We start from the raw sequence: 13,426 nt of genomic DNA on the forward strand, positions 1-13,426 counted from the left end.
ACATGAAAAGGGAGAGAGCAGTAAAATGAACTGACATAAATTTAATTTCCTCTCTGTCTTGCCAGTTTTGTTATATCTGCCACCTTCCTCACTCCCAGAAGTATTTTAAAGGAAATTTTAGACCTCCTATCGTATCCTCCATAAGTACTAATGTAAAATTTTAGAAGATGGTCTTCTTTCTGTCCTATTGTCTGGGAGGTACCATGTCATGGTACCTCCAGTCATTTTGGTATCAAACCACATCTTGCACATTATCTTTTTGTTTCTGGAAGTTTTCGATTGGAAAATAGTGGCCATTATGGTTAGTAGAACATACTGCTGGTGTAATCTCGTAGGTCTGTTTGTTGCTTTTGTAGCTGTCACATAATACTTTGTCTCTCTCTCCTGGTAGAGGCAAGAGCAGGCTACGGAAGAAAACGCTGGTGTACCTGTTGGCCCACACCTCTCACTTGCCTATGAAGACAAACAGATTCTGGAAGATGCTGCTGCTCTGATTATCCACCACGTGAAGAGGCAGACAGGCATTCAGAAGGAAGACAAATACAAAATCAAGCAAATCATGCATCATTTTATTCCAGATCTGCTCTTTGCTCAGAGAGGTGATCTCTCAGATGTGGAGGAAGAGGAAGAAGAAGAGATGGATGTAGATGAAGCCACAGGGGCGGCTAAGAAGCACAATGGTGTTGGGGGCAGTCCCCCTAAGTCCAAGCTACTATTTAGTAACACAGCAGCTCAGAAGTTAAGAGGGATGGATGAAGTGTACAACCTCTTCTATGTTAATAATAACTGGTATATCTTTATGCGGCTGCACCAGATACTCTGCTTGAGGCTGCTGCGGATTTGTTCCCAAGCTGAACGGCAAATTGAAGAAGAAAACCGAGAAAGAGAGTGGGAACGGGAAGTGCTGGGCATCAAGCGAGACAAGAGTGACAGCCCTGCCATCCAGCTGCGTCTCAAAGAACCTAGTGAGTGCTAGGGTTGTCGGTCTGCAGAAGGTGTGAGAGCTCGGGGATGCAGGACCTAGTTAGACTCAGGACTGCTTTCTTTTATGTTAATGCATAGAGCACAGGCAGTCCGTAGAGGCTGGCTGGGTTCAAATCCTAGCACTGCAATTTACTGGTTGCGTGACCTTACTTAAACTCTCTGAACCTGTTTCTCTGTAAACTGGAGGTGCTACTTGTTATCTTGTGGGGCTGCTGGGAGAATTGGGGGAAATATGCAAAGCACCCTGTGCCTTGCTTAGATCATAGACCCTCAGTAGCTGGTACTGTGGACACCAAGGAAGTGGGTGTCAGTTACCGTCGTCAGTTTCCCAAATGGAAGGTCTCTCTGAAAGGACAGAGAATGACTGAAGCATCATAGTTGGTTCCACTCCACGACGGAACAACTGTTCATGCCTGAGACAATTGCAAAAAAAAGAGATGGGGACTCAGGAGATGGTTTGAGACAGCAGAACAGGAATGAAGATAGAAAACTCAGAAAAAGGAAAATAAGGGAAGGTTAAGGAAGCCTCCACATGCTCTACGTGATTCTGTGCTGCTTGCTTCTAGATCTCCCTTCAGGTTGTAAGTTAGGTACTTAATCTGTTAGCCAAAGCTCTTCTGTGAAACCTTCTTGTGTGTTCTTTAGGAAATAACCCATTTTTGGAATGAATTATCTTTTTTTTCTTAACTGTTAGTCATGTAAGAAGCCCATGTGAAGCCCTGGCCATCTATCTATTGGAGAGCTAATGACCTTGGAAATTAATTCTAAAAGCCTTTATCTGGATTAATCCTAGCTTGAGAGAGACATCTTTTAGACTTCAGTGTGGCGATTCCCTCTGCTTGGGAGGAAACAAGAAAGATGACCTAATCTTGGCTTGACCATTGACTTAACCTGATTTTTGAGGCTAACAGTTTGTTCTTGAGTAATAATGCCAAGCCTCCACTGATCATGGCTCACGTGGTTTGCACCAGTAGAACTCATAGCTTTATTCTGACGTGAAAGCATTTTTCACAGCAATAACACAGCCCATGCCTCTGCTGTGGATCTGAACAAGGTAATGTTCTGTCAGGAAACTCAAGCCAGTTGCTTCTCTTAAATAGTAGTTGTCCTGTTTTGCCTGTCTTGAATGAATCCATCACACTTCAAATAAATGGAAATGGACTCAATTTTTGTTCTCAGAGCCTTTTTTCCCCTGTATAAACTTACAAAGAGGTAGCTAAATGTCAAAGACAAAGAGTTCTCTTTATAATTTTTCTCATTGTAGTGAACTTTTGGTTGAAGTATACAACACATACAGAATTGCGTAGCTCAGTAAGTTTTTACAAAGCAAACACACCTGTGTAACCTGCCCCCAGATCAGGAAACCACATAATCAGTAGCCCCCTTGCACTGCTGTCTGGATTGCCAGCACTGGAGATGAGATTTGCCATCTGCATGTAAATAGGTCTTATTTTAGTAAGCTAAAGGTGGAGCCCTTTCACCTTTCCTCGTGCGCTGTTAGTTGCCAAATGTCTGTAACAACTGATAAGGTTTCTATCTGGTGGTTGAGGTGATTCATATGCAGCAAGTATAGATCATTTGATGTAATTTGTGAACTACAGTGTTGGGAATCCACTTTTAAACAAAAGGACTTTGACAAATGCAGACACTTCATTATTCATAAAAGATTAATCTGCCCTCCTAGTTTCCTGTTCTGAGAGGCTTCTCAGTGCTAGTGTTCGGGTCTGTCTGCCTTTTCTCTTCAGCCTTCATGCTTTGTGAAATAGCTCTTTGAGCAAGCAGCCCACCCACGTGGGGGATACTCCCTTTGCAGGCTCCTCTCCTAGCAGGGAGCCGACAGCTTTTTGAAGAAACTTCTTTCCTGGGATGTTTTGCTCTCATGTCACGCATTGCCAGCCGTACTGTAAATAAGTGTTTTGGTCAGTCAGAGGGTTAGAGGCCGCTGTTGAAATTGCAGCGTCACTCTCCTTTGATAGACAGTGCTGGGGTTGTGGCCACCTGTCAGATCTCATCTGTTTGCAGCACACTGAATACTGAGGGTTGGTTCTGTGCAGTGCTTTTCAGGCAGCTGTGGGATTTGCCCTGCCCTCTTCCCATCTTTTCTTAGCAGGGTAAGGCCTCACCTCTCCCCTCTTTCCCACAGTGGATGTTGATGTAGAAGATTATTACCCAGCTTTCCTGGACATGGTGCGGAGCCTGCTGGATGGCAACATAGACTCGTCCCAGTACGAAGATTCGCTGAGAGAGATGTTCACCATTCATGCCTACATTGCCTTTACCATGGACAAACTCATCCAGAGCATTGTCAGACAGGTGAGGGTGTGGTGCGGGCGAGGGTTGGGGAGGGAGATAGTCCTCATCTACAGGTGGGGCAGGTTTTCTTCTGGGAACAGATGGGCAGTTTTCTCATGTGATAATGTTAACGAACACGTGGTTGTAGAGGGGAGGGAGAGGTTAATGTGATGTTGGATCTCTCCTGTTAACTGAGTGGAAGGGCTGCAGCCATGTGACTGACTGCTTTGCTCAGTGTGCCCTGGGAGGAGGAACCTACCTCACATGTGAGGTTTTGCCCCCAGCTCCTGTCCCATCTTCCCAGCTCTTACGTTATGTACCAGGTGTGAGCTATTTCCTCTTCTGTGAAAAGTGAAAGTGTTAGTCACGTAATCGTGTCTGACTCTTTGTGACCCCATGGACTGGAGCCCGCCAGACTCCTCTGTCCATGGAATTCTCCAGGCAAGAATACTGGAGTGGGTTGCCATTTCCTTCTCCAGGGGATCTTCCTGACCCAGGGATCGAACCCCAGACTCCTGCATTGCAGGTGGATTTTTTTTTACTGTCTGAATAGGTGTTGGTAATTCTATGGACTTTCCTCATTTAACATTTGAAGTTCTTTTTACAGGAAGGGTTTTGTATAACATCTTTTATAATACTCTGTCAGCCTCACTATCTGAGACTCCCTCTGAGTTAGGTTTATAGTTGGCTTTGTGGTTTATTCTTGGGGTACCCTGGGAGTTTGTAGATATGTTGTTCTTTACAACAATGATAATTTTATAGCAAATAACATATAATAGATTTCCATTCCTTTGCCTTTTGTTCTGAGTTCTCAAAGGTATCAGTCTGTTGTTAGTACGCTTTTTTCTTTAATTAATGAATTTATTTATTTTTGGTTGCACTGGGTCTTTGTTGCTGCACATGAGCTTTCTTTCATTATGGCAAGCGGGGGGCTGTTCTTCATTGCGGTGATCAGGCTTCTCATTGCAGTGGCTTCTCTTGTTGCAGAGCACGTGCTCTAGGGCACACGGGCTTAGTTGCTCTGAGGCATGTGGAATCTTCCCGGACAAGGGATTGAACCTGTGTCCCCTGTGTTGGCAGGCAGATGCCTATTCACTGCCCCGCCAGGGAAGTCCCACTTTTTTCTTTAAAGTGGAAAGTGCCTTCCTTAGGTAAAATCACAAAGGAGTCCTTTGTGAGGTACTCTTGCTTTTGTCTTGAGTTTCGAAGGATGTGTGGCTTTGCACCCGTCTCGTAGGATCTACTCAAAGTCAAGGAATAACTGAATCTTGGCATCTTCACAAAAGTTGTCAGGGAGGGAGCTGCAAGTTGAAGCGGTTATTAGGCCTTCCCTTAAGGGGTCTTTATGTTGACAGACAGAAATCTTTACATGGATATAATCAGCTATGGTCATAATTTTTGAGAGGCTAATGCCTATTAATGTCCCCTAAATTTATGTAAGAGTCCACTTACCATACCATGTGCTTATGTTTCTGTTTACAAGTTTGCTGTTGCTGTAGCTAGAAGTAAAGTCTTGCATACTATCAGCTCAACTTTAAAAATCCAATACAACCAGCCTTTTCTTTTTTTGTAAGCCCACAGTTGATTTTTTAAACAATAGATTAGTGATTAGTCCATTTACTAGAAGCACCTGGTGATTATTTTGAGTCAGTAATACATAAGGTCCAGTCTTTTTTTTTATGGAGACAGATTGTATCCAGAAATCCAAATCTAGTGTTTTAAAAACATATGTTTATGCTTCTCAGCTTAACTCCTGAATTGGAGGCATAACATTTCTCCTTAAATCCTTTGCTGTTCTCCCAGAGTTCATTATTGACTGGAGGTCGAATATACATTGCAGGGTCAAACCATATATTTAGCTTACTTTTCCAAACTAGTTTAATACAGGTTTGCTTAAGAATACAATAGGCAGTCTCACAAATGTCTAGTGTGGGACTGAAAGTATGGCCAGACCAGGTAGGGACTAGACTAGGAAGGTTTTTTCCCTCTCCAGCATGCCTCTTTTCTGGACATCTTCCCCATCCTCACACTTCTCTCTGCAGATGAACGTCCGGCCCCCTGAGTGTTTTCAGTGCTGACATGACCAACCTTTCCAATCCAGGTGCTCCTCTGTGAAATGTCTGTCTACCAGACACACTCATTGTGTCATTTCAGTTTAGCAGGAGAGAGAATTTGACAAGCCTAACATTGGGTTGGGAGTTGCCTGTTTGTGCCTAGATTTATAATGCTACCCTTTCCAAAGACTGGGTGGGGCCAGAAATCCAAGAAGAGGGTGTGGAAGGAGTCGGTGACCTTTAACAGGGAAGTATAAAAATGTATCTACATAGTAGAGACCATGCTTTGTATACTTTTTTTTTTTGCACTGCTTTTTTCTCTTAAACACTGTGTTTTAAGCTTACCCCTGTATTTTCAAGTTATAAGCATTATTTTAACAGTCACATTAAAAGCTGTTGTATGGCCTAATTGTAATTTAACCATTTCCAGTTGCTGGCCTTTCTACCACCATCAGGTCACTCACTGTCTGACCTTACATTTTGTCCATTTATCTACAAATACACATACTTGTCATTTAAGACTTTTTCAAATGTTAAAAATAAGTAGTTGTCATAGTTACTAGTGCTTCAAAAAGAGTGTATCTTCCTAAAAATAGAATGGCTCAGTGGTTATGAGAATTTTAAAGTAAAATAAATTGTTATTGCAATTAACATTTTGCTTTCTTTATCTGTTTTTCACAGCCTTTGGCGTTTTTAAGGGGTAAAATTTCATTTGAAGGAATTTTTATTTTTTGATAGATGATATCATCATGACCTATAAGAATGGAATCTCCGAAGGGTTCAACTTGCTAGTCATCAGAGAGTTTAACAAGATAGTCACCGAAGTTACCAGTAGTCAATCATGATTGACATGTATTGAAAATGAGTTAATTTGCATAAAGTTTAAATACTATGCTTTTATTATCAGATGTGGAAAAATAGGGAATGTGTTAGAAAGAATATTGGCCTGGGGTCCAGAAACTTGAATATTTGTTCTGACTTAGCTCCTTCAGCTGAGTGCCAATGACAGATTAATTCAGCAACAGCTTCTTCGAGGCCTGTTGAATTTCTCTTTGTACCAGGGCTTTGACTATAGGAATGGATCTTGTTTTCATGGTTCTCCAAGTTCCCTCTCCTCACCTTAGCACACAGTGAGTTTTCTTATCTAAAATGTACGTTTGTCTCATATATAACAGGGCACCCCTGTCCAGACTGCTTCCCAGGGTAGTTGTGTGGATCAAATGAGAGTATGTGTGAAAGCAAATTATAAATGGTAAAGAAGTGCCATAAAGGTAGCAAGCCATAGAAATTTTCTTTCATGTAAAAAAAAATTTTAAGTACCTTAAATGGCTTCCCTGGTGGCTCAGTCGGTAAAGAGTCTGTCTGCGATGTGGCAGACCCAGGTTCAATCCCTGGGTGGGAAAGATCCCCTGGAGAAGGAAGTGACAACCCACTCTAGTATTCTTGCCTGGAGAACTCCATGGACAGAGGAGCCTGGTGGGCTCCATGGGGTCACAAAGAGTCAGACACAACCGAGTGACCAACACTAGAACTTTAAATAGTACCATGTTAACCTGAGTTACCTATGGTTTTTCTCTTAAATATATATGAACATTTTAGTCGTGGACCAATGATATGGTTGAAGATTTTGGCTCGGTTATTCTCTAAGAAAATAAGATAGTGATTTTATATGATTAATTTTCTAAAATTTTCAACCAGAAAAAAACCTTTTTTTAACTGAATGATTGGAACCACCAAAGGAAGGCTGAGTGTATGACGGGGAGAACTGTATTTTTGGTTCCTGATGACTTGCCTTTGCTTGATTCCAGCTGCAGCATATCGTGAGTGATGAGATCTGTGTACAAGTGACGGACCTATACCTGGCAGAAAACAATAATGGGGCCACAGGAGGCCAGCTGAACACACAGACGTCAAGGAGCCTCCTGGAGTCAACATATCAGCGGAAAGCTGAGCAGCTCATGTCAGATGAAAATTGCTTTAAGGTGAGAGTTACTCATGTAGTCAGGGAACATGCTGATGCCAGTGTAAACTGTTGGGACTCTACCCTGCAGAAGTCAGAGCCATACCAGGGTGCTTCGACCCAGTGTCTCCACTCCTAGAATGCCTTGGAGTTCCTTTGAACTCATTAGAAGAAATATAAAAAACATGGAAAAGTAAAGTCTCGTAGGCAGTCTGTTTCTTGCCTTTAAAAAAAAATTAGTTCTTATATATGATTTTCATTTTCTCTGAACTGGTTTTTTTTTTTTTTTTTTGGTATTAAATGCTTTGTGAATATTGTTTAAAAATGTAATCCATGGTCATTGTAGAAAAGATGGGAAATGTAGAGAAAAGAAAAACTAGTTGTCTACAGTTTTCCCCAGAAAGAATCATTGATGGCATTTCTAAACTTTTCTATGTTTGTATATATTTTGAAAGAGATTATACTGGGCAAAGCATTCTGTGTAACTTATTTTGCTCAATTAGCAGCACCTCTGGGTCTTCATCTTTTTATGACTATTCAGTATTTTATAAAAAATTATGCCCGTCTCTTTGGACATTTAGGTTGTTCCCAGTTTTCCACCATTATAATAGCTAATTAGAAAAGCCAATAGCTGGAGACTGGGAACAATCTAGATGTCCAGCCCTTAATGGGAATAGTTAATGGCAGCCTGCTGTGTGACTGCTAGATGGCAGATTTTGCAGCTCTTAAAAGTTAATTATATGTTAGTAAAAATACTGAAGCAAATAAAAGGACACAAAATTATGTATACTATTATTGCACCTGTGTAATATGTATAGTTGAACAAAGCCTGTATGTATTAATGTAAGGATAGGTTTAGGTGGCCCAGAGTAAGGTTTGCAGTTGGTGGAGCAGAGAGAGCTAAGCTAAACAAAATTTTAACTTGGTGAGCATGTCCTTTAGTGATCTGACCCTCACTCTTCACTTGGCTGTGTGTGCTTCTGCTTTCAGCCTGCTGTTGGCTTAATTTAGAATCAGAGACCTGGAAATGAGTTTTCTAGTTCAGTCACAGTTGTGATGCTCTACTACCTGAGGACTTTCCCACTACAGAGGAGAGTTCCTAAGCCTTTCATAGTTTTAGATCTATAAATGTTTATCATGAATTTAATGTGTGCTTATTTCATGGTGACAGAATTACCACCCCCACCGACAGTGAGTTAACAGATTGTGTGGTGAGGGCCTATGAAGGAATGGGTAGACTCACCCTGTAGATAACACATTTGTCAGAATAGCAGAGGGAACAGAAGGTTTGGTAACCAGGAATATTGGGTCATCACAGTGACCTTGTTCTTTAAAATGTTTTACATAGAGAGTGAAAGTCCATAGTATGAGCATCAAGCAAAGCATAAGCAGCCCTTCAAATCCCCTGCCCAGTCCTACCTCCAGCCTCCTCTCCCTTCATTTTTTTCTAGACATATTCTCTAGTGCTTTTTAAAAATTAGACATGTTTAACTCTCCATATAACCACTCAAACCCTTTTCTATGCACTTAAATATACCTGTGTATTTATGTAGAAATAAATTTTTTAACTAAACTATGTACTTTACATCTTGCTTTTTTCCACTTAATGTCTTAGAATTTGCTCTATTTTGGTTTATATAGACATAACTCATGTTTTTCAGCTGCTGTGTCACACTTAAAACTATGAATGTGCCATAGTTTTTTGTGGTTTGCTTGTTTGTTTGTTTAGGGTATTAGCTCCCTCACCATGGCTCAAACTTGAGCCCCCAACAGTGAGAGCACAAGAGTCCTAAACACTGGACCACCAGGGAATTTCCTGTGCCATAGTTGTGTTTTTTTTTTTAAATCATTCCCCTATGGGTGAACGTTTTAAGCTATTTCTGTTTTTACTATCTCAAATAGTGCTTCATTGAACAACATTTACAATTTATATTCTTGTGTGCATGTGGTAATGTTAAGGGTAGAGACATAGAAATGAAATTACTGGGTTAAAAGGGCAGGATATGCATATTTTAGGGCTTCCCAGGTGGTGCAGTGGTAAGTGAAGTGAAAGTCCCTCAGTTGCTTCCGACTCTTTGCAACCTCATGGACTATACAGTTCATAGAATTCTCTAGGCCAGAATACTGGAGTGTGTAGCTTTTCCCGTCTCCAGGCGATCTTCCCAACCCAGGGATTGAACCCAGGTCTCCCACATTGCAGGTGGATTCTTTACTGTCTGAGCCACCAGGGAAGCCCAAGAATACTGGAGTGGGTAGCCTATCCCTTCTCCAGGGGATCTTCCCAACTCGGGAATCAAACCAAGGTCTCATGCATTGCAGGCGTATTTACCAACTGAGCTATCAGGGAAGCCCCGTGCAGTGGTAAAGAAACCGCCCAACAGTGCAGACACTGCAGGAGACAGGTTTAGTTCCTGGGTTGGGAACGTTCCCTAGAGGAAGAAATGGCAATCAACTCCAGTATTCTTTCCTGAAAAATTCAATGGACAGAAGAGCCTGGTGGGCTACACTCCACAGGGTCGCAAAGAGTCAGACACAACTGAGCATGTACTCACATGCATGTTTTAAAATTTAAACTTTAATGGATATTCTCATTTCTCTGTCAAAGTGACAGGATATACCAGTGTGCACTTTGGTAAGAGCATTTATTTCTCTGTAACACTTAGTATTATCAAGCTCATTTTTGACAATTAGATGATTAGAAAAATATTTTAATTCATGTTTCCCTATTTCCTGTTGTCACCCATTTTCCCTCTTCTGTGTATTGTGTACTCATATGCACGTCCTTCACCGTTTCTGGGGGAGCAGGATTGTAGTTCTTTTTATGTACTTTTTCAAATATTTTTGTTATGATTTGTTTGATTTTCTTTGTTATGATTTCTCTGAAATCGATTGGTCTTCCCCTTTGTCTTGTTTTTCAGGGCCCAGCTAAGTGTCACTTCAGTAAAGTGGAATCTTTCTCAATTCACTGAGCAGGGAATAGCATATTGCTCATGTTTCTAGAATAGTACCTTTGTAGTTATTTTGTTGTAATGTAAATATAGCTATTTGTATGTATTCTTTTTCCTTTACTAAATTAAGTTCCTCCATGCAAGAAACTGGGGATTTCCAGTGGCTCAGCTGGTAAAGCACCAACCTACCACTGCAGGGGATGTAAGAGGCACAGATTCGATCCCTGGGTTGGAAAGATCCCCTGGAGGAGGGCATGGCAACCCACTCCAATATTCTCTCCTGGAGAATTCCACGGACAGAGGAGCCTGGTGGGCTGCAGTCCATGGGGTCACAAGAGTCAGGCACAATTGAGTGCACATGCGCACATGCATGTGTGTGTGCACAAGAAACCATGCTCTCTTCTGAGTGTGCCCCTGACAGATAAACAGCAAGCATTCAGTGACTTGACTTTGTGTTAGTTGAATGAAGCAAAGGAGGTATGTAGAAAAAGGAGAGGAGGGTGGTGTCCAAATGGTAGAGGATCTTCATAGCCATAGTAAGTAAGAGGTGTGAATTTTGTTGTGGTTGGTGAGCAGTGAGGCATTTTTAAGGACTAAATAGCCCACTGGATTTGAGCTTTCAGGAAGATCAGTTTAGTAGCACTGAGTAAGGAGAAGGGGAGGAATCGAGGCATATTTACAACTGGAGGCCATTACCAAATTGGGGTGATGGACGTGGGCAGTCTAATGAGAAAGCTAGTCAAGCCTTGGAGTGGTGCGGAGGTCAGAGAGTTGGGGTGAACACATGGTAAAGGACCTAGCAAGATATGTGTCAAACACATGAGGAGCCAGTTGGGGTGAAATCGAGTTCAGTTTTAGGCATGTAGAGGATGCTCTTCTCAGTATTACTTTGAAGGGTGGCTTCCTTACAGCCATAGGACAGATCTTGACTCTAGGTTATTCATCCTAAATCCAGGGGGTTTTAGCAAACTCCTAGAAACAGTTTTTTTCAAATCTATTTTGAAAGTAATTATGTTTGTGTTTATATGTGTATATGTTATATTCTTGTCATTTTAAAAAATTTATTAGCTAAGAGGAGTTTTTAAAGGCTGCTCTAGAAAAACTGTGAACCAGAACTGGTTTCTGGTTCTGTTTGCTTATTGACTAGCTGTGTGGCCTTGAGAAATCAGAACTCTGAATTTTAGGTTTTTACCTATGTAAAATGAAGAATGTTGAAATAAATGATTCTCAAGCTTTTTTTTAATCTCTGATCTTTACCATGTAATTCTGATAGTGATCTTTTTTTATGTTTTTAATTTTAATTTTTTTGAATTATGAAAGTATGATAACACATTTACAGGAAGTTTGGAAAATATAGAACAAGGTTACATACAGTTCCACTATATATTATAATTATATTTTTAAGTAGATAAGTTCAGTATCAAACTCTCGAAAATTAATAGAATGAGTATACAGAGAAGTAGAAGGATATAGTAAAGCACTGTGAACCAATTCAATGTAATTACGATTTATACAGTTTTCATGTTAAGAGTAGGATACAAATTCTATTCAAGTTCCCACAGACTGTAAACTTGGAGACACTGAAGCATGCTATGCTAAGTCGCTTCAGTCGTGTCCGACTCTGTACGACCCCATAGTCGGCAGCCCACCAGGCTCCATCGTCCCTGGGATTCTCCAGGCAAGAACACTGGAGTGGGTTGCCATTGCCTTCTCCAGTGCATGAAAGAGAAAAGTGAAAGTGAAATTGTTCAGTCGTGTCCGACTCTTAGCGACCCCATGGACTGCAGCCTACCAGGCTCCTCCATCCATGGGATTTTCCAGGCAAGAGTACTGGAGTGGGATGCCATTGCCTTCTCCAGGGACATAAAACAAGGTGCAAAGCTTTGATGGTCTAAAGGTAGTGAAAACATAGAGTCTGTTCTCTTATCACTGTGGAGTTAGGATAGAGATCAATCCGATACTGATTTATCTGCAGCAGTTCCTCAGGATAAGGGCGTTGAGAGTCCTGGGATTCCCAGCAGGGAACTCTGTGTGCCATCACCACTTGATACTTCTTTTGTGCAAAACATGACTTGGTTTTGCCCCTATGAGTGTATTGCTTTTAAATATGAATTTTTAAAAAAATCACACAAATAATATTAGCAAAACTCAAAATTTCAAATATCATTGGTTTCATTGCAACAGATCACTTCTTAATGTTGATGGTTGGTGTTCCTTACCCCATGGTATGTGTGATTTCTTGGGTAGTTTTTATTGTGGTGAAACGTGATTGCTGCTATCTGATGTTTTCCACTTCAGTTTGGTATGGGAAGTTTCTTTTTAAAAAAAATAAAAAACACTGTAGACTTGTTTACATCTTTGCATTAAGTTCCATAAATGAGATTATCAAGTGAAATGGCATTGACGTTTTGTGGTTCTGACTTTTGAGCACTTTCTGATATTGATTACTGTTTTAGCTAATTCAAGAAGTATGAAACATGAAATGTCAGCAAGAAGCTCTTATATTTCATTTTGCTGGTAGCAAGATGAACAACCTTTGCCTTTTAATCACCTCTTAAGCTTTTGAGTATCTTCCTCATCTCTTCAACTGGAGCAAAATTTTTTTTTTAACTCTCTTGCCTCCCCACTTCTCAACCCTTGAGAATCTAATTACAGCTTTGGAGATGGTCTTTTGTTTACACTAAGGTTTCTTATTTGCAGCTTATGTTCATTCAGAGCCAAGGCCAGGTTCAGCTGACAATTGAGCTTCTGGACACAGAAGAGGAGAACTCGGATGATCCTGTAGAAGCAGAGGTATGGATGAACATACTGCAGAAACTGTGCTGAGAGTGTGTTGTGCTCTGAGAGTCTGCGTAGGGACTGTCTGCTAGAAGCCCAGCCAGCATTAGCCTGTTTAAGGGTCAGGACCTGATGCTTAAAGTATAGGTCGTGTCAGCCATGTCTTCGGCTGAAGAGACTGCCTGGGGGTAGATTTTTTTTGGGGGGGGGGGTAGATATTTAGAATTAATGGCAGTCTCTCATCTAGCTTTTAGTAAAGCCCTCTCCTCAGAGGAAATCTCATGGTTGGCAGCTTGTTTTTCTCCTAAAGCGTAAGAAACAGCAAATGAGGTGCCATCTGCCCAGTATTATCTTGATTCTTTTGAGTCATGTTTACTTTCTGTTGGGATAGATGGAGCCAGGAGTTCAGT

General features: G+C 41.1%; 1 protein-coding gene across 2 annotated transcripts in view; it reads left to right on the top strand.

Annotated features, from left to right (window-relative positions):
* The window catches only part of SIN3A (SIN3 transcription regulator family member A), a 67,434-nt gene that overhangs the window by 45,094 nt on the left and 8,914 nt on the right, over nt 1–13,426 (top strand). For both annotated transcript variants that reach the window (XM_061394775.1, XM_061394774.1), the window contains exons 15-18: nt 392–965; nt 3,128–3,297; nt 7,139–7,312; nt 12,939–13,031. In XM_061394775.1, coding sequence (XP_061250759.1) covers nt 392–965; nt 3,128–3,297; nt 7,139–7,312; nt 12,939–13,031 — 1,011 coding nt within the window. The remainder of the gene's footprint in view (nt 1–391; nt 966–3,127; nt 3,298–7,138; nt 7,313–12,938; nt 13,032–13,426) is intronic.

The sequence above is a fragment of the Bos javanicus genome, chromosome 21 (assembly GCF_032452875.1).
Source record: "Bos javanicus breed banteng chromosome 21, ARS-OSU_banteng_1.0, whole genome shotgun sequence".
Taxonomy (NCBI): Eukaryota; Metazoa; Chordata; class Mammalia; order Artiodactyla; family Bovidae; genus Bos; species Bos javanicus.